Raw genomic sequence first — 18,059 nt, 5'->3', positions numbered from 1 at the left:
ATTTGTGAATGAAGCTGGAATCTAAATCAAATTGAACTTGTAATAGTTGTGACACCAAAATAATGCAAGGATTGAACGAACTTGTGTAGATATATAGGAGGTTGATTGAACTAATGTGTAAGCACTCTAATGTGTAAATAGTTTAAGCCATCAAAAATTCAATATAAGAAATATCAATCTTAATTATGGTTTAAAATATCAAAAATCCTAATACTGGTAGATCTTTAATTACAACCACAATTGAGCCTGTACATTATGATGGTTGTTAAGCATAAGTGCCCATATGATCGCCTCACTTAATGACATCCACTCGTTCTCTCCCCGAGTCAGTCATTAAGCAGAGCACAGTGTGCCTCGGGTGGAGAAGGCCTTTAGAGGCCTAGAAAGACCTGGTCCTGCCTGCCTGCCCCAGTCCTCCCAAGGTTTTAGCTTCATGCTGTTCGACAAACACGTGCTATTCTCATGATTTTTTGGAAGCTTCTGTTTAAGGACTAAATCTCCTTAAAATGGAGTCTGCTTAAAAATAAAGCCTCGCATTGGCTGTTGGAACCAGCAGAAAAACAGATAAGTTAGATGCTGGATGTGGGTGGTCCCTGGAGCTGTCTGAGTGGCTTGGTTGGGAGCAGGCTGAGGCCTGGAAGCTGTAACAGCCTCACATATGTCAGTAGCCTCTGCATCCAGCTTGAGGCTCTCTTGAGTAGTTAAGCTTTTTTTAAAAAATGTATTTATTTGTATCTACGTTCATTATTTTTATATATAATTGAAGATTGGGAAAATATCCAGCATGCCTTCCTCCTCTTTTACAAATGTGTGTCCCAGAATAATGTTGCAGGATCCAATCTGGGTCAGTCACCGGCACCAGATTTGTCTCACCACATTTTGGTGAGAGAGAAGTTCCCTGAGGATGGGCTCCAGTACAAGACCAAAAGCTCGGAAGACTAAACTTCCAAGCCTGGTGACCAATCCAGATTGGATCCTGCTCTTTTCCCCACAATAAAGATCCAGGAGGTGAGAGAGGGCTGAGAGAGAGTGACTGACCCAGCTGACTTTCATGGCTAAGGTGTATAATCTCCCACTTACTGGCCTAGGGTCTTAACCACTAGACCAGGGGTCAGCAACCCCTGGCTCTGGAGCTGCATGTGGCTCTTTCATCCCTCTGCTGTGGCTCTCTGTTGCTGGTCGGCTCCACAATTGATAGGACTTTCGGTTAGGACAGGTAAAGGAAAAAGGATGCCATGCTAGGAGGAGACTCCAGTGGGGGAACTGGCTTCCAGTTCCAGAGGAAAGAGGACATCGTACTAAAGAGACTATGGTGGGGGAACTGGACTTCCGGTCGGCTCTAGAATTGAACGGGGGCTTCCGGTTAGGACCTTTGTGGCTCTTTGAGTGTTTAAGGTTGCTGACCCCTGCACTAGACCAAACTGGTTCTCAGCAGGCAAATGCGCACTGTAGTCTCTGGAGTCGGCTTGAGGCGCTCTCAAGTAACTTGAGTTTCATGCATTAGGAGCAAGCTGAAGGCCTGTGGAGACCCAGCAGGGCGGGATAGGAGAGGAGATAGGCAAGGGAGGCCTTTGCAGCATCCCTGCAGTCAATTATTCAATTGTACGGGTGATTGACTACAGTGACTCTGCAGTGGCTGTAAATTTGAAAATAGGCTGTAAGTAGCTTTTGAGAATGTCCATTGTAATTTTAAATGGTTGCTAAGTAACTGGTAGTAAGTAAAGGATTACTGGAAGTATTTAGCTTCTTCATCCAGAATCATGGATAACAATAAAAATATTTTGTGGGTGGTATCAAAGTGTTTGTTATGATAGAGAAGGCTCACTTCCCCAATAAAAAGCTAATCCAAGTTTTGGGACAAGACTCAGTTCTTGGCTAGCAAAATTGAACCCGAAGCATATAATAGGACAAGACATAGACAGAAAGGAAGAACGATGAATTGCAGATATCATAGCTAAACATAAATTGCTAGTTTTTGGATGAGACCAATAACCTTATGAATAGGTTAACACATGTTGCAAAAATTTGTTATGATTTCCTGTTAAACTCTCTAAATTATAGTTTTCTTGAGTGCTATACATCGTTGCAAAAGCTGTTGTTATTTGGATACAGGAAATGTGATATCAGATAATGCTCTGACTTGTGGTAAATATATAAAGCCACTAATTCAGCATTGGTTGGTTCACAAGCTTTGGGGAGAGATCTTGTGGATATCACCATTGTATTCTTACCTATCTGTTTGTATATGCTAAAAATAAATATGCTGTTTGGGTGGCTATATAAATGTTTTAAATAAATAAATAGGATAACAAATCTTGTTATACAACAATTAGGATACCAATAGATTTTTTTAAAAGAAAAGACAAAAGAAAAAGCTTCTAGCTTTCCCCTTTTGTGCATCTGTTAATTTACAATATTTGTAAACAGTTAGGCTCACTAAGAAATCAAACTTTAAGTCACTATATTTACCATTCTATGTGATGTATATATGGGGACCATTCTTGCTTAAATTTGATTAAACTACTATTTTGAATATATACTGTTAATTTTGCCAAAATCAGAACGTTGTTATGGAATGTGAAACTATTGAGATCTGTTAACTTCCCTATATTAGTGCTAGCATTTAGAAATTCTTAAAATACTTAAATGTGGGATAGAATGATAGCAGAAATGTTCATTTAATTTATATGGGGCTGGGGAAAAATAGCTTATAAAATAGCATTTTGATAAGGAGCTGCATGGTTTCTTTTGATGGACCTAAATGAAATTGTATTATTTCTTTTTTCTCCTCTTAGATTCCTGAAAATTAAAAGAACTTTCAGCACAATGGACTGGAACGTAGGGACAATCAATAAGATGCAAACAAGTGATCCCTTCTTGATGCCCCAAGTTCCTTCTGCTGCTTCTATGACGTCCCAAACAAATGTCTTAATGCAGAATTTTTGTAATTCTGGAAATAGCCAAACCACAAATATTCCATCAAGTATGAAGTATATGTTGACAAATAAACGACAATTTCGAAATAACAGGGCTTCTAAAAACTTAAGGCCAGTATTTCCTAAAGTAGCAGTGTCTAGAACAAGTTTTGGACTAAACAATAATTTTTACAAATTGTCACCATCTTCACTTTCCACCATGACAGTTGAAATGGCAGCTGATGTACAGAATCCAAATTTATCAAGGAATATGCAAATCTCTTCCTCTTTACCATTACAGGGAAGTACGGTTAATTCTGTGCAAAATATGCATCAAAAGACAAATGCATATATGGCCGTGGGCAGTTTCAGTAATCAGACACTGCAAAATTGTTCAAATTCTATGGGAACCTCAGTTTATCAGCAAGATCCTCTAAATACTTCATCTCCAAAAAGGGCCCCAACACAGATGCCCTACTATTACATGAATGGGCCTGCTACCTCTCAAGCAGATGCTAGAGTGTCCCTTAACTCTGCATCAAATTATTATTTATCTCCTCAGCAAAATGTCCAATATCCTGATTACTGTTCAGCAAAGAAGTGCCCAAATTCAGCTATTCCAGTAACGATGCAATCACAAACTTATGCTTCTGATCAAGTAATTCCTTCACCATATCCAATTTATTCTCATTATAATTACAGGAATACAGTCCAAGCTACTAATATAAACTCTTCACTATCGGACTTGATAGTTCCCATACAAGCAAACCATGGACAATTTGTTCTACAACAACCAACAGCAATTTTATCTAACGAAAAAGTTGAAAGTTATCATAATACTCTGATTGATCAAAATAGCAATTTATATTCTGTTCGGCCTGATCAGAAATCTCAATCTCTGTCATCCTGTACAGAAACAAATGTGGTAGGCCCAACTGCCTATAATGTAAGTGGACCAAAAACTACAATGCAGCTTTCTAATGAATCAGTAAAGTCATATGTTGAAGCTGAAGGTAATTTTTCTAACAGTATACCAACAACTACAACAGTTAAGGTCGCTGAACCTTTGCAACAGACAAATCAAACTTTGCAACTAGAAAAGAACATAAGTAATGAGAATTTATCTAAGGATAAAGTTAAAATAACCAGAGAGAGTTTATCACTAGATGTTCAAGCCTTGTATGAAATGAGAAATGCATTATTAAAACTTAAAGAGAATTTTAGTTTAAAACAAAAAATATATTTATCTTCTCTACAGAGTGGGCAGACCTCTAATACTTCCGTAAACAATCAAAATCCTAATTTATTTTCTCATAATACTAACCCATCAGTAGAATGTACTGCCCAACCAGTTCTCTCAGATAAAGTCACTCCAAATCAGTTTTCATCTAATTCACACAATTCTTTAGTTGTACCACAGAAAACAAAGTATCATTTATTGCCAATTCTGTGGAATCTGCTGAAAGGTACTGATGATGAAAATATGTTATTTAATGCTGATGTTGAAGGTGGAGATAAATACCAAAATAAGCATTTTATTGTTCAAGATAATTCATGTACTGATTCTAATGATGATGCGTTTGGAAATCCTGTTAACACTGATGGAACTACTAAATTAAGCTATAAAATCTCTCCTGTTGGTTCTACTCAGGAAACAAGCATCATTAAATCTGCTTACAATCAATTAGAGAAAATATCAACTGTACCTAATAGTGACTTACTTAATTCTTCTGAACAGAATAAAAATTCAGAAAGTGGAGGTGTTCAGTATTTAAATGATAGCATTCAGAGTTTAGTTCAGAATTCAGATGTTTCTCAGGAATCATCCTCAATGAAAAATCCAATAAAAGAAGAACATGGTAATTCTACTCCTGCATGTCATATTCAGCATGGTGAAAATACTTGCCTTCAGAAACAAACGAATAGTGAAAAGATCGCTGATACGTTTAGTTCTTCTATCTCCAAAGGAGTTGAAGCTGTAACTGGAACTCCTGGTTTAGAAGTAACTTTGGAAGAACTGAAAACAAGCCTGGCTTTATGGAGAAAGTGCCTCCCAAAATCCTTAAATGAACTACTAAATAGAAATACTGAATCTTCCAGTGATGGGATTGATGGCAAGGGTCCTGCAAAAATTTTGGAAAACCTCCCCAATATATTGACTCAAAATTACGACACTAAAATTACAGTTGAAAGGACTCAGATTTATGGTTCTTCATCTTTTGAAAAAAACCTTGATGGAGTAAATTCCAATTTGCCAAAAGGCTCTGAACCTCAAGTAGCTGTTGTTACTCCCCGAATATTATCAAAAAATAATGATGTGCAGAAAAATAATGAAATCATTAATCCAGCTACCAATATTGAAGAAGGCACTGTCCATACTTTAGAAAAAGTGATATCTACAAAATCAGATAGCAACGAGGAAAAAAGAACTATTTACTCACCTACAGATTCCTATAAATATTGTGATTTAAATGTGCACCAGGGAACAGATAAATCCACAGGAAAAAATAAAATAGTGAAAGCAGAAGTTGGAACAAATCACACTTTCGATTTAAATCAAGAGAAAACAAATTCCTCGCCGCTTGGATTAAAGGAATATGACCTCAATTCAGGAGTCCAACATCAATATGAACTGATCACTAATGATTTAACTGCATCATCTCAAAAATGTGTAACATCAAAAAAACATGCTCCAAATTTGGATGAATCCAACAATACTGCTGAAGTTGGGTTGAAAGACAGTATGTTGCAAATATCTAGTGTATGTACTCTTGTACAGGGTGATGCATTTTATAATTCGCAAATAGCAGACATCTTTAGTACTAGCCTTTTGAAACCTGGTATAAAGCTTGAAACTTCAGGAGAACACATGCCTTCTCTACAACACAACGAGGATGAATCTGGCCTTTTGAAAAATGACCCTGAAGTTGGGATGAGTCTTTCAGAGGAAGGCGGCATATTGCTACCATCAGGAAGTCTATCCAAAACTTTCACAGGAAAACCTGAAGACTTGCAAATATTAGAAAGCCCTCAGTGTGACAAAACCTCAGTGGAAACAAATGCAAGCAACTCTGAGAAACAAAAGAACAATGACTTTTTAGAAGTTGCTTCACTTTCAGGAAAAAAAATAGAGCAAGATATATCTTACGGTTGCAATACAGATTTGTCCAATGACGAGATGTTTGAAAATCAGGAGAGTCTGTGTGAGACAAACAACATGTCCAGTATTAGAAAAGCAGGTGACTTGGAGCGTACCCTGGATGAAGGCAAGGAAGCCGATTTGGGAAGCAGCACTGAATCCTCTGTAACCTTTTTGAACAATCAGCTAACTGAGCTTTCAAAAGAATTTCCCTACGGAATTGGTTATTTGAATATGGTAAAGGAAATAGAAAACAAAGATTCTAGAACTATGCTGCCAGAAAGAGAAGATAAAGAAAATACTATGAGCCATGAGAAAAGTCTTGATCCTAGTGATGCAGTAGAGCAAATTAAAATAGTAATCCTAAATTCTCAACAGATGAGTGAAGTGTTTCCTGAATGCAGTCAACAATCCTCCAACAAGCTAGATAACCACGGAGGTGACCAGATGAGAATGGATTCAAAACATAAAGATGTAGGACACTACAGGAAGTCTAACGAGGACTTAAATGTTGACAGCAAAGTTATCAAGTCTGAAAGACTTGGAAAACCAGAACGGACATACTGCTGCTTGCCAGGTTGGTTAGCTTCAAAATATAATGTGGAGCCTTGTTCATGTATGCTAGCTAAAGAACCTAGTTTGAAGGAAAAAACTGATTTGTATTCACAGTCTAAAGAGAGATCAAAATCCAGTGAGTCTGATTGTAGCCTAAAAAATGAAGTACAGAATTCCATATTAGATACAGGCAATAATATCTTTCTTTTGGGAGATCAGAGTAACAAAGCTTTAAATAAAACTTTTGGATGTAAAGAAACTGAACCTCAAGTAAAGGAAGATAAACTACCCAAATTAGAGCAAGCAACTACTCCACGTTCTTCATTGAAAAATTCAAATTCACAAGAACCTAAAAAGCGGGGTAAAAAATTGTCTCATTCTGCAGATTCCCAGTCTCTACAGAGAGAAAGAGTTGGAACTAATAAAATACGCAACCAGAAAAATGGTAGAAGGAATATCTCAAAAAGTGAAGCACAGTATCATTTAAATAGAGACTTCAAAAAGATAATTATCAAAAAACTTGCCAAAAAGAAATTGGAGAAAAAGTCTTTTAATAAAACTCTGAAATCAAAAATAGATACTGATCGCCACAGAGGAATAGAAACTAAGAATAGTATCAATTTTGAAAAATTCAAAATTAAACGAGATACTAGTGAAACACACGTGATTAAAGGACCAATTTCAAGCAGGAGTCTAAAGAGACAAATGATGAAGGAAACAAACGTGAAAGGATTGGAAACTCAGCCTAGTGAGGTCATGCCCTCTTCAACATTAAACAGTGTTAGCTTTGCTTCTGAAAAACATGAAAATTCTGAGCATAATTCTACCTTGGGTTCACAAGTACATTTAAATAAAGCAAAATTGAAAGGTTTGGAGAAACAATACGGATACAAAAAAGTACAATATAATGAACCTATTTGTCCTAAGCAGCGTGTCGAACAAAATCTCACACAACTTGTTAAAAGAATAAATCTAGAGAAATATGCATACAGAAAAGATAAGAAAAATGAATGTCAAAGCTCACATTTCGATAATAGAATTCCTGCATCCCAGAATGAAAGAGATAATCCTTCCAATGAAGTCCACTCTCCAGTCAAAGAAGGCACATTGGATAGTAGTAACCCAGACAAGTGGTCTGTGAAATCACTTTCTGATAAAAAATGTTTTAAAAGAAAAAATAAACACACAGTTTTTCTGCAGAAGGAACAAAAGAAAAACTATTTGAACAGAGTGGCATTTAAACGGACTGCCCAGAAGACTATTCGTTTGACAAGCCTGGATTCTGTGCACTCCAAACCCCTTTGGCACGTGAAATCAAATAATGGAACTGAGGATTCTGAACCCCACCAAAAAGGCAGCTCTTCATCCCAAATGTCTGAAGCAGAGAGGCCACAAATGCTTGAATTCAAAATGTGTCCAGAAATATTATTTAGGAAGTCCGCCTCTGAAGAACAAACTCTAGAAGCAACAAAGCTTCCTGAAAAAAACAGGATATCTGTTACAGGTACAGTTGGGTTTCCTTTTAATCAGCCAAAGTAAACCATAACAGTATTTTCTTTTCAAAATATTACAAATGCAAGCTAATCCTGCATTTATATTGCTATGTCTAAAGTGTTAAATATCTATAAAATGCCTTTTAATTTGGCTAGAAAGCTTTTTAAAATATCCTTCAATCAGTAGAAATCTGTAGCAAGATACTAAAGATCTCAACACCACAGTAGCTAATAGTATCTGTTACAGTTTGGATTTCATCTGGCTATCATCTTGTTCTGATGGAAATTCCCTAAATTTCAAAAACGTAATTGTTAGAGTTTGTTGCAAAAGTCACTTCCAGAAAGTACACACAGATAACTGATTCAGCAGGATTCATTAACTTCTTTATATACATAATAACACATGAGTAAATGTACAATACCAATAGTGGTTCTTCCAACGTGGTAGAGAGGAAAGATTAGTTTTAGTTCCAGCAGCAGACTCGGAACTTAATACGGACAAGGTGAACCACCTCTATATAGGGCAATTGAGCTAAGCCTAAACCATGCCCAGCTCCAAGCTGTTTCAACTCCCAAACAGCCCTCATTGGCTGATTTAGTTGCTATGATTATATATTGGCTATCCTTGTTATCATGTCCTATTCCAGCCAGTCCCCAATGGCTGACCTGTTGCCATGTCTATCCTAGTTCATGAATATTCTGACATTAATATAGATAGTAAAATAGTATATATTCATACAGTTTGTTTAGAGTTTTAGCCATTAGGGCAAATATATATAGTCCTTGACTTACAACCACACTTGAGCCCAAAATTTCTGTTGCTAAGCGAGACAGTTAAGTGAATTTTGTCCCATCTTACAACCTTTGTTGCCACAGTTGTTAAGTGAATCACTGCAGTTGTTAAGTTAGTAACACAGTTGTTAAGTGAATTTGGCTTCCACATTGACTTTGTTTGTCAGAAGCTCACAAAATGTGATCACATGACCGCATGATATTGCAACTGTCATAAATATGAGTCCGTTTCTAAGCATCTGAATTTTTATTACATGACCATGAGGATGCTGCAATGGTTGTGTGAAAAACATAAGTCCCTTTTATCAGTCCTGTTCTTACTTTGAATGGTCACTAAACGAACTGTTGTAACTCAAGGACTACTTGTATCTTAGCCATTGTACTATATGTAGTAAATCTGGCTTGCTTTTTACATGCTCTTATCAAACAATAAGCTTCTAATTCTTATTTACAGCAGTCAAAAGTAAAAGAGAAGATTGGTTAAATTACTGTCCTGTGAAAAGAAGAAAAACGGAAGAAAATGAAATTCAAGGTAACCATTAGCCAGGTAAAACTTAGCCATTTGATTTAGGAGGTGAGCAGAAGTTTCATCAACACCACTCAGATTGCCAAACAATACTTTGTTCTTCCTTCCATTTCTATATATTTTGTGAGTAACATCCCAGCAGATTGATACTTTTGGAATTACTTTTGCTAGACTAATCTAGCTCAAAACTGAGATAGGTGGAATTAACACAGTTACCGTATTTTTCGGAGTATAAGATGCACCTTCCCCCCCCCCAAAAGGGTGAAAATCGGGGTGCGTCTTTTATTTATTTATTTATTTGTTTGTTTGTTTATTTATTTATTTAATTTTTATACCGCCCTTCTCCCGAGGGACTCAGGGCGGTGCACAGCCACAATAAAACACTCATATCCATAAAATTTAAAAACAGTTTAAAAACATATTAAATAATTTGGCCCCTATAATATTAAAAAAAAACTAAGACAACCATTAAAATTCAAGTTTAAGCCAGCCCAGCTTGTTGAAACAATAATGTCTTGAGGGCACGGCGAAAGGTGAGTAGGTCAGGGATCATATGAATGTCCGGGGGCAATTCATTCCAGAGGGCAGGTGCCCCCACAGAGAAGGCTTCCCCCTGGGGGTCGCCAGTCAACATTGTTTGACCGACGGCACCCTGAGGAGTCCCTGTCTGTGGGAGCGTATTGGTCGGTGGGAGGCTATCGGTGGTAGAAGGTGATCTCGTAAGTATCCAGGTCCTAAGCCATGGAGCGCTTTAAAGATGGTAACCAGCACCTTGAATCGCACCCGGAAGACCACTGGGAGCCAGTGCAGCTCGCGCAGGAGAGGTGTTACATGGGTGCGCCGTGTCGCTCCCATAATCACCCGTGCGGCTGCATTCTGAACCAGTTGGAGCCTCCGAGTGCTCTTCAAGGGGAGCGCCATGTAGAGAGCATTACAGTAGTCCAGACGGGAAGTGACGAGGGCATGAGTGACATTCAGACCGTATACTCTGAATGTAGAGCCACCCAGCTTCTCAAATGGAGGTTTCAGAGGCTGAAATAAGCATTAGAAAAGAAGCTTCAGAAAAAAAGCCCCCAAGCAGAGCTTCGGAGGCTTTTTTTCTGTTTCAGAGGCAGGAAGAAAAGCAAGGCACAGAGCTCACAACCAAGGAACCTGTTACTAAAATTCACCTCTGGGAACAGCTGATTGGGGGTATTCCGAGAGGCTGATCCACCTGCCAATCAGCTTTTTTCTTACTTTCCTCCCCAAAAACTAAGTGTGTCTTATACTCCGAAAAATAAGGTAATCAATTGATAACAGGAAAGACTTACAACCCTACTTGTTGGCTTCTCAGAAAAATCTGGCTGGCTGTGGTGGATTAAAGATGCTTGGCTAAATAGACCTGCAGACAGAGCCAGATGGATTATTTGTAATTTGATTTTGAGGACTGTGCAGAAAACGTATTTGGTTTTATTTGATTACCTTCTCCAGGAGATAAAGGTCGGTGTTGATGTCATTTGGCTTTGGAAGCATAAACCTTTGTGTTTCATGATACCAGTAAAAAGCTGTGAGATTTTACCAGTGCACCCCACAGGCTTTACTGCAAGGAGAGAGTCCCAGTGTTAGTCTACAGATAAGGGAAGGGATCAATATCAGATAGGTGCGTGGCAGCTAAAAGGAGATAAGATAAAGTTGCTACAAATATATGAGGGCAAGGCTCACAGTCCCCATAGAGGAGGATGGGACAGAGTAGCCTTGTCCTGCTTATTTCCAAAGCTTTTAACAATTGAAACAATTCCAGTTTTGGTTCACCCAGACTGCAATCTGCTCAGAATGGTTCCACTGAATTTTTGGATTCCATGCATTTGTTATCTGCATGAAGCAAAACACACATTCTGTTTGCATATTTCTATTGTAAGACACCAAGCTAAAATAATAGGATGGTTTTGTTGCTAATCTTGCAGTTAATGATGAAATTCCACTTGACGCTGCAATAAAAATACTGGAAGGAAATGAAGTATTCCATGGGTCCATGAAGGATTCCAAAGCCACCTTTGAAACCTACCGGAAAATGCATCTAGAAAAAAGAAGCCGAAGCCTGGATAGCAGTCCCATAAGCTAGGATCTTTCTTTTGTAAACAACATATTTTGGACTGCATGCGCTTATATTAATGTCCTAATGACTCAGGCCTGTAATAAGATGTAACTTTCATGTAGTGACCTTCCATAATTTATTTCATGCCTACCGGTATCTTAAGTTTGCTTATTTAAGTACATAGGTATGCTCATCGTTGAATTCTGGAATGCATTATAATTTCAACTGTTGGAGATTTTGTTAGGTACAGTTAAGTTCAATACCCTGCCAGTTCAAAACGAGGCCAAATAGTTTTCATTTTTATGTAGACGTTTTAAAGGAATGGAGCTGTACTTTATTAAATGTTGTGGAAACAATTAACACATCAATAAATAAGCTTTAGTAGGTTTTATCAAGGAGCATTGGAGTTTATTAGCTGCTACCTGTTTTGTTGGGACATTAGAACCATACGAGAAAACCAACTTTTGCTTTACTGTACTGTAATCCATTTGCATACTGGGTTTTTGGGGGAAGAGGGTTCTAGGTAAAAGCAAAAGGGCTATTTTTGAAATGGTTGCTATGATTTAAATGAAAATATATTTTAAATTTTTCATTCAGAATCCTTTTAACAAGCATTTCATTTGGAGTCTTCCAATTATTTTTACAAGACAAATCCCTCAGTAAGCTATATTAGCTAAATGTAACAGAAATTTGTGCCTCGAAACTATTGTGGTGTTGAATGTTGTGCCTTTTATTGTTTGGCACTTTTGTTACTTTGTTTATTTTGACAGCAATATGTATTTTGAGTAAATGTTTAGTCACTTTCAAATGGTATTATTTGTTTACAGAATTAAAAACATATTTTTTACCATAAGTGTTTTTTCTGTATTTGTAAAAATTACTCGCTTAAATTTTAAGTTGGTTGGCTAAGGTTATAAATGACATCTTGTGCAAGGTGACTCATCTCCAAAATCTATTTTTTTAGTTCTGCTTTTGCTTTTTTGACTGAAAGTTTACAATGCTTTTGAGCAAAACAAAAACAAAACCACACAACATAATTAAATGATGCGTGTGAGACTTCCAGTTTGGGTGTGTAAGCACATCTCTTGCTACTCTCCAGATTAAAGGATTTTTCAAACACCAGGTTTCCACTTCAAAAGTCACCACTTCAAAAGTCACAGTATGTGTGCCAGAGAGGGTTCTTCTAGGATCTGTACTGTTTTTCTGCCAATTAAAAGAAAAAAAGTGACAAAAATGAAACATTTCAACAGCAAACATTTCCTTGTTAGACACAAAACTCACCAGAATTAAACAAAGTTCACCATTATTTTTCCAGAATAGAAAACAATACAGAATAGAAACACTTTTAAACTTTGTGAGATCATTCTCTGCTGAAAAAAAGATAAACCATAGAGCTGCCCAAATCATAACGATTCTATTGATAACTTAAGTAAAAAGAAGTTCTACAAAGAAGTGTGATTATTGGCTCAAATTGCTCTGGGTAAAATGAATCCAGTGTTGTGCTGGGCCAACATTTAATGCTGCATCTTTCCCTTTTAATTTTTCTGCTTCCTCAGTTTATACAGTTCATCCAGTAAAATGAATCATTTCTCAAAATCCCATTTCCTCCACTCTTCTTTGAATCTGCCTCTGTTCTTTTGTCATTGAATTAAATGTATTAATTTCCCCTCAGACTGTTAAGTGCTGAAGATCTCTCTGTTAGTTTGCAAACTGTAACTATTGAATACCAAGTGATTACCTTTAATGTTCATTGATAAAATACTGGATATTAACTAATTTCATTTTTGGACTTCCAATATGCATTAGCTTGGTTCCAAAAATGCATTCAGTCCTATTCAATTCAGAGAGAACTGATACAGTTCTGATCGCAGTTTCTTTTGTTAGAAGAAATGTCCATCTGGGTTCAGTTCTAAGTGGGGAGAAAGACACTGAAAACATGGAGACTGCTTGGAAGGATGGTTTAATGGTGAAGCAGAACCACCAAGCACGTGTGATTCTGGGTAGCTGACCACATGGAGAGAGAAATATATTTATACCCTCTCTTGGGCCTTGTCCTAGAGCTTCCTATTCCTGTGCAAGAAATATATCCTATTAGTTGTCAGACTCCCAGGGTGTTATGCAGGGGTCCAGCTAACCTGTAGGCTGTCTGTCCCAGGCTTGGTTGAATCTTGCTGGGTGATGATGTAATGAAGAGGTTTATGTTCTGAAAGGGTGTTGGGCAATTCCTATTATGGCTAAATGGCTTTTTCCTGGTTTGGATCTTGAGTGAGGGCTAATCCTATCAATCTGGAGCTGAAGGCCTTTTGTCTTGTAGATAAGATGGCCCAGTCTTTCTGGGGCTATTAACAAAGGTAGGGGCTGCTTTCCAAGAGCATGTTTCTCCTTTTCTAATCCAGGGAAATATAATATCCTGCGTTTTTAATATTTCCTAAAATATTTCATTCTTCTAAGAGAGGTAGGTGCTAACTTTCTTCACTTTACTTTGTAGATAATGTATATTCATATCTCTATCTCCTGCAGAGGATGAGGTCCTGCAATAGGCTGCTGCTTCTATTTATTTTGTAGAGATTTTCTGATTCATTTTTAGCTGTATTTAGTTTTTAGTTTACTTTATTGTCATTGTGCCTTGTAGAACGAAATTAAATTCCATCTTCAGTGTACATTATAACTGTAGTTCATAACTATAACTAGTTATAACTAGTTCATTTTTGGTAAATAAACCATTATTAAGTATGATTATATAATATTCAGATTAATAAATTTAAGAATGGATTTTCACACTGATCGTGTTTATTAACCATAACCTGCCTAGCCATTGATAACAATTCTGGGAGTTCAAATCCATACACTTAGAAGTTTTCAAAACTTGCAAACAATGAAAAAGGAAGCAGCTGATTTATCTCCATATGTCACAGGGCTTCCTTCTCACACTCATCTTTTTGATAACTCCTTTGAAATCCACGCTATATGAGAAACTTTTTTTAAAAGTAATACCTATTCAATCATATCACTCAGTCTGAATGATTAAAACCACTTCCTCTAAAATCTCATTGAATGAGATAAGAGTTATGAGCAATGCTAAAACCAGATAGGAAACCACTTTTAACCTTTAGTCAATTTCCTCTTTTTCCAAATAATTTTATTAAAGGGAAAAAAAATAACACAGGCTAAAAAAAGGAGTAAAAGCAGCAGAGGAATAATAGGAAAGACATAAAAGAATAGAAAAAATGAAACAGAACTAGAAATATAGTAAAGAAAAAGAAAAGATATATAAAGGAGTGAATCTCAACCTTCAAAAAGGTTATACAAAAAGTATAAACAATTTTAGTAACTTCACCTCTTAAATTACAAAAATAATTGTGTTTTCCCATATCTCCTCTCTTTATCTGTAAACAAATCCATAAAATATTGTCATTTCAGTCTTGGTGTCAGCAAAAATTCATGATGGGTTACCAAAAATAACATTTTTATTTATTTATATTTATATAACCACCCATCTCCCTCAGAGTTAAACATATCTATTTTAATCTTGAACAAATTAGACCAACTTTATATTTCTCCCTTTTATTTCTAACAATCTTTATCTTTAGTCCTTTCAAATAATACCATAGAACTTTATTTCTTTTCATTGATCTCTTTTCATTTCTTCGTTGTCTCTTCTCATGAGATTCTTCAAGTCTTTTGTAAATCCCATATAGAAAAATTATCCCGATTACTCTTAGTTTATTATTTATCCCTTTTAATTATTAAAACAGCCAACTTCTTTTCTATGTGTAGTATAACATTTTTTCCATGTAATTTTTGTGGCATTTCATTTGTAAGTCCACTTTCAATTCAGCCTCTGTCTTGTTAGGTAAAACTTGTCCCTCTTTCATAACTTGTTCCTCTGTGAGATTGGTAGCGCAGGAAAACTGATTAAAGGTGGAATAATGACCTCTGGAGGTACTGTGATGGTGCCAGCTATGAGGAGGATGAGTTCGACCCTCCAACAGGGATGACATGATTGCCCCATAATGCCTGGAGAGCCCAGGGCCCAAGAACAAACCATTCCCAGGCCTGTCTGGCATGGGGAGGGCAGTCAACTAGATGATAGCCGCCTGCATGAGAGGACCAGCTACCAAGGGCCAGTGATGATTAAAGGCTACCGATCACTTTGATGAGGAACAGCTGCCTCCTCCACCAGATCTTCAGCTGAAAAGAATGGAGCAAAGGGAGGCACAGAGGTTGTCAAGGTTACTCATAAGGAAGCAGCCTCGCCTTTTCTCACTTGGAATACCTAGTGTGGGGTGATTTAGGCAGGGGGAAGGCTGTTTGTCAGGAACAATTGTTTGCTCCCTGGCCTTTGCGGACCGTAAATCGTGTTTTATGGCTTTGTGGACTCTGAACCTCGAACTTGCCTTGCTGATCCTAAACTTTGCCTAAACCGAACTTAGCTTTGCATTTTTGGAATCTAGGACTTTGATTTGTGGACTAGGAATTGTGTTTGTCACTGCCTCAGGACTCAGGTTGTGGGTCTGTGTAGAACTGCTGTCGGGGTTTGGGTGGAGCCTTATTAACCCCATTGGGAGGGTTGTCTGTCACTGTGCACTAAACTGACTTAACTAGCATCTGCGCTTGTCAGCGTGACCCGAGTCAGAACAGATACAGGCCTTTGAAGTCCCATCCGTTCTTGCTCTTGTCTACAGCTTTTGATATCATCAAATATTTACACTGTCATTTAGAATTCCTTTGGAATTTATTATGCAACTGGACAATTGTGAAAACAGAGTTTTCACACCTTAAGTTGAAGGAAGAATGTAAATGCCATAGATATGCAGGCCATCCTGAAAGCAATTGTTCTTCCAAAAGCCAAAGCTGCATTGTTCTGAAAATAGCAGGAAAACAGATTCTGTAAGCCCATGCAGCACCCATGCAAAATAGCCTGCAGGCTATCAGAGTTTGTTGCAGCACACACAATCAGACACACAAATAATTCTGCAGGATTCAACTACATAAGAAACTTCTTTATATACAATACCATGCAGCAGAATTCAGCATACAATATCAGGAACACAGAAGCAATATTCATAGAAGTGAGTCATTACAGAGTAGAGAGATACAGAGGGTATATATTATTCAGAGGCAGCCATTACAGATGTTGTGGAAAATGAGAGTCTGAAACATATTCCTGGGTCAGACAGATGCATTTATTTGCACAAAGGTTCAGTGCAGCATTTGGTTCTAGCAAATCTGAACAAGGATTAATTATGATTTCACGATTTATATATGTTTTCAAGACAAAGAGTTCTATGAGCCCTTCCGGCTTCCATATATGGTTACATTAAAAATACATTATACTTACATTACACTTTACTAATTACCAAACCATTACATACTAGTTAATAAAATTATTGTGGCTTACACATTTTCACTACTCCATCAATTACTAATCATTAAACTATTACAACTTTACTTAACCCATTATTTTATAGTTTACAACTTTCCTTTAAGTGCTGTAATGTTTAAATGCAGAAATTATGGCTATACTTTAAACAGTAAGTAACTTTCTGTATCCTTTCAGATGTTCCCATATATCTGAATTTCCGTAGTTTCTGATTCTATTAAGAAGATGTATAGAATCAGTGTGTTTGACACAGTGTCATAGGTCAAGTAATTATGAGGAAATCCATGACCGGATGGATGACAGCTGGGCCTCATCAGAAGATATATTTACCAATAATGAAGTTCAGCTGCCTCTAACAAGCACATATACTTATGTGAATAGATAGGTTCTCTCAAAGTTTAATAGAGAAGGTTATTCAAAGTTCATATATTTGATCTGACTTTATGTATCTGACTTGGAATGATTATTTCTTTTATTCACCTTATTTGCTACTAAGTACCTCATTTCTACCTCACAGAGGCCAAACCAACTCTTCTATACAGTTCAGCAAGTCCAAGCCACGCCCAGACTCCAAACTGTCTCTTATGGCCCCATACAAACCAATACTTCCAAACAGTCCCCATTGGCTGACCTGTTACCATGTCTATCCAAACAGTCCCCATTGGCTGATCTCTTGCCTATTCCAGTCTATGAATATTCATACTCTGACACAGTCTTGAAGTCATTAAATTTTAATTTTCAAGTGACAGTTTTCACAATAGCACACTTTTTTTTTGAAAAAAGTTTTTTTTATTTTTTTAAACATAAAACATAAAATACATCTTTTTAGAGCAAGTACAATTACTCACATTCCCTCAACCAATTTTGTTCCAAATTTTATCCATTTACATCTTTAAAAAAAAGAAAGAAAAAAGAAAAAAAAAGTCTTATTCTAAACATTTATCATTCTACTATATCACCCAAAATTCTAAACAATTATTTCCAAATAGACACCATTCCAAATCTTTGTCATTTTAACAATCAATATTTCATATATATTCTTCATTCCTAAGACCCATTACATCAAATCTATATTCTACTTCTCTTAAATGGCAGCTAGTATCCATGATCTTGACAAAAAATATTTTCCTCCTCTCTTAAAGTCATTTCAAAATCAATCAACATTTCCATCTATAATTTGTT

General features: G+C 36.8%; 1 protein-coding gene across 2 annotated transcripts; it reads left to right on the top strand.

The window, feature by feature from the left end:
* Positions 1-2,826: 2,826 nt before the first annotated feature.
* On the top strand, positions 2,827-12,347 carry RESF1 (retroelement silencing factor 1). Of its 2 annotated transcripts, none has more exons than XM_070947502.1 (3): positions 2,827-8,113; positions 9,352-9,426; positions 11,364-12,347. In XM_070947502.1, exons 1-3 carry the CDS (start codon positions 2,827-2,829, stop codon positions 11,519-11,521), a joined length of 5,520 nt encoding a protein of 1,839 aa, XP_070803603.1. In that variant the 3' UTR covers positions 11,522-12,347. The 2 variants fall into 2 exon arrangements, with proteins under 2 accessions (XP_070803603.1, XP_070803602.1); XM_070947501.1 differs by having other exon boundaries at positions 9,349-9,426.
* Positions 12,348-18,059: the final 5,712 nt, after the last annotated feature.

Source organism: Pituophis catenifer, unplaced genomic scaffold (genome assembly GCF_029215685.1).
Source record: "Pituophis catenifer annectens isolate HBS135680 unplaced genomic scaffold, rPitCat1.0.hap2 SCAF_7, whole genome shotgun sequence".
Classification (NCBI taxonomy): domain Eukaryota; kingdom Metazoa; phylum Chordata; class Lepidosauria; order Squamata; family Colubridae; genus Pituophis; species Pituophis catenifer.
The sequence above is the reverse complement of the archived record's forward strand: the minus strand, read 5'-3'. Positions and strand labels throughout refer to the sequence as shown.

Bases quoted from the DNA above. Each gene is read 5' to 3' on its own strand.
- RESF1 (XM_070947501.1), top strand. From the start codon at position 2,827: ATGGACTGGAACGTAGGGACAATCAATAAGATGCAAACAAGTGATCCC. The intron at 8,114-9,348 runs GTACAGTTGGGT...TCTTATTTACAG, and splicing joins AAACAGGATATCTGTTACAG to CAGTCAAAAGTAAAAGAGAA. The intron at 9,427-11,363 runs GTAACCATTAGC...CTAATCTTGCAG, and splicing joins GGAAGAAAATGAAATTCAAG to TTAATGATGAAATTCCACTT.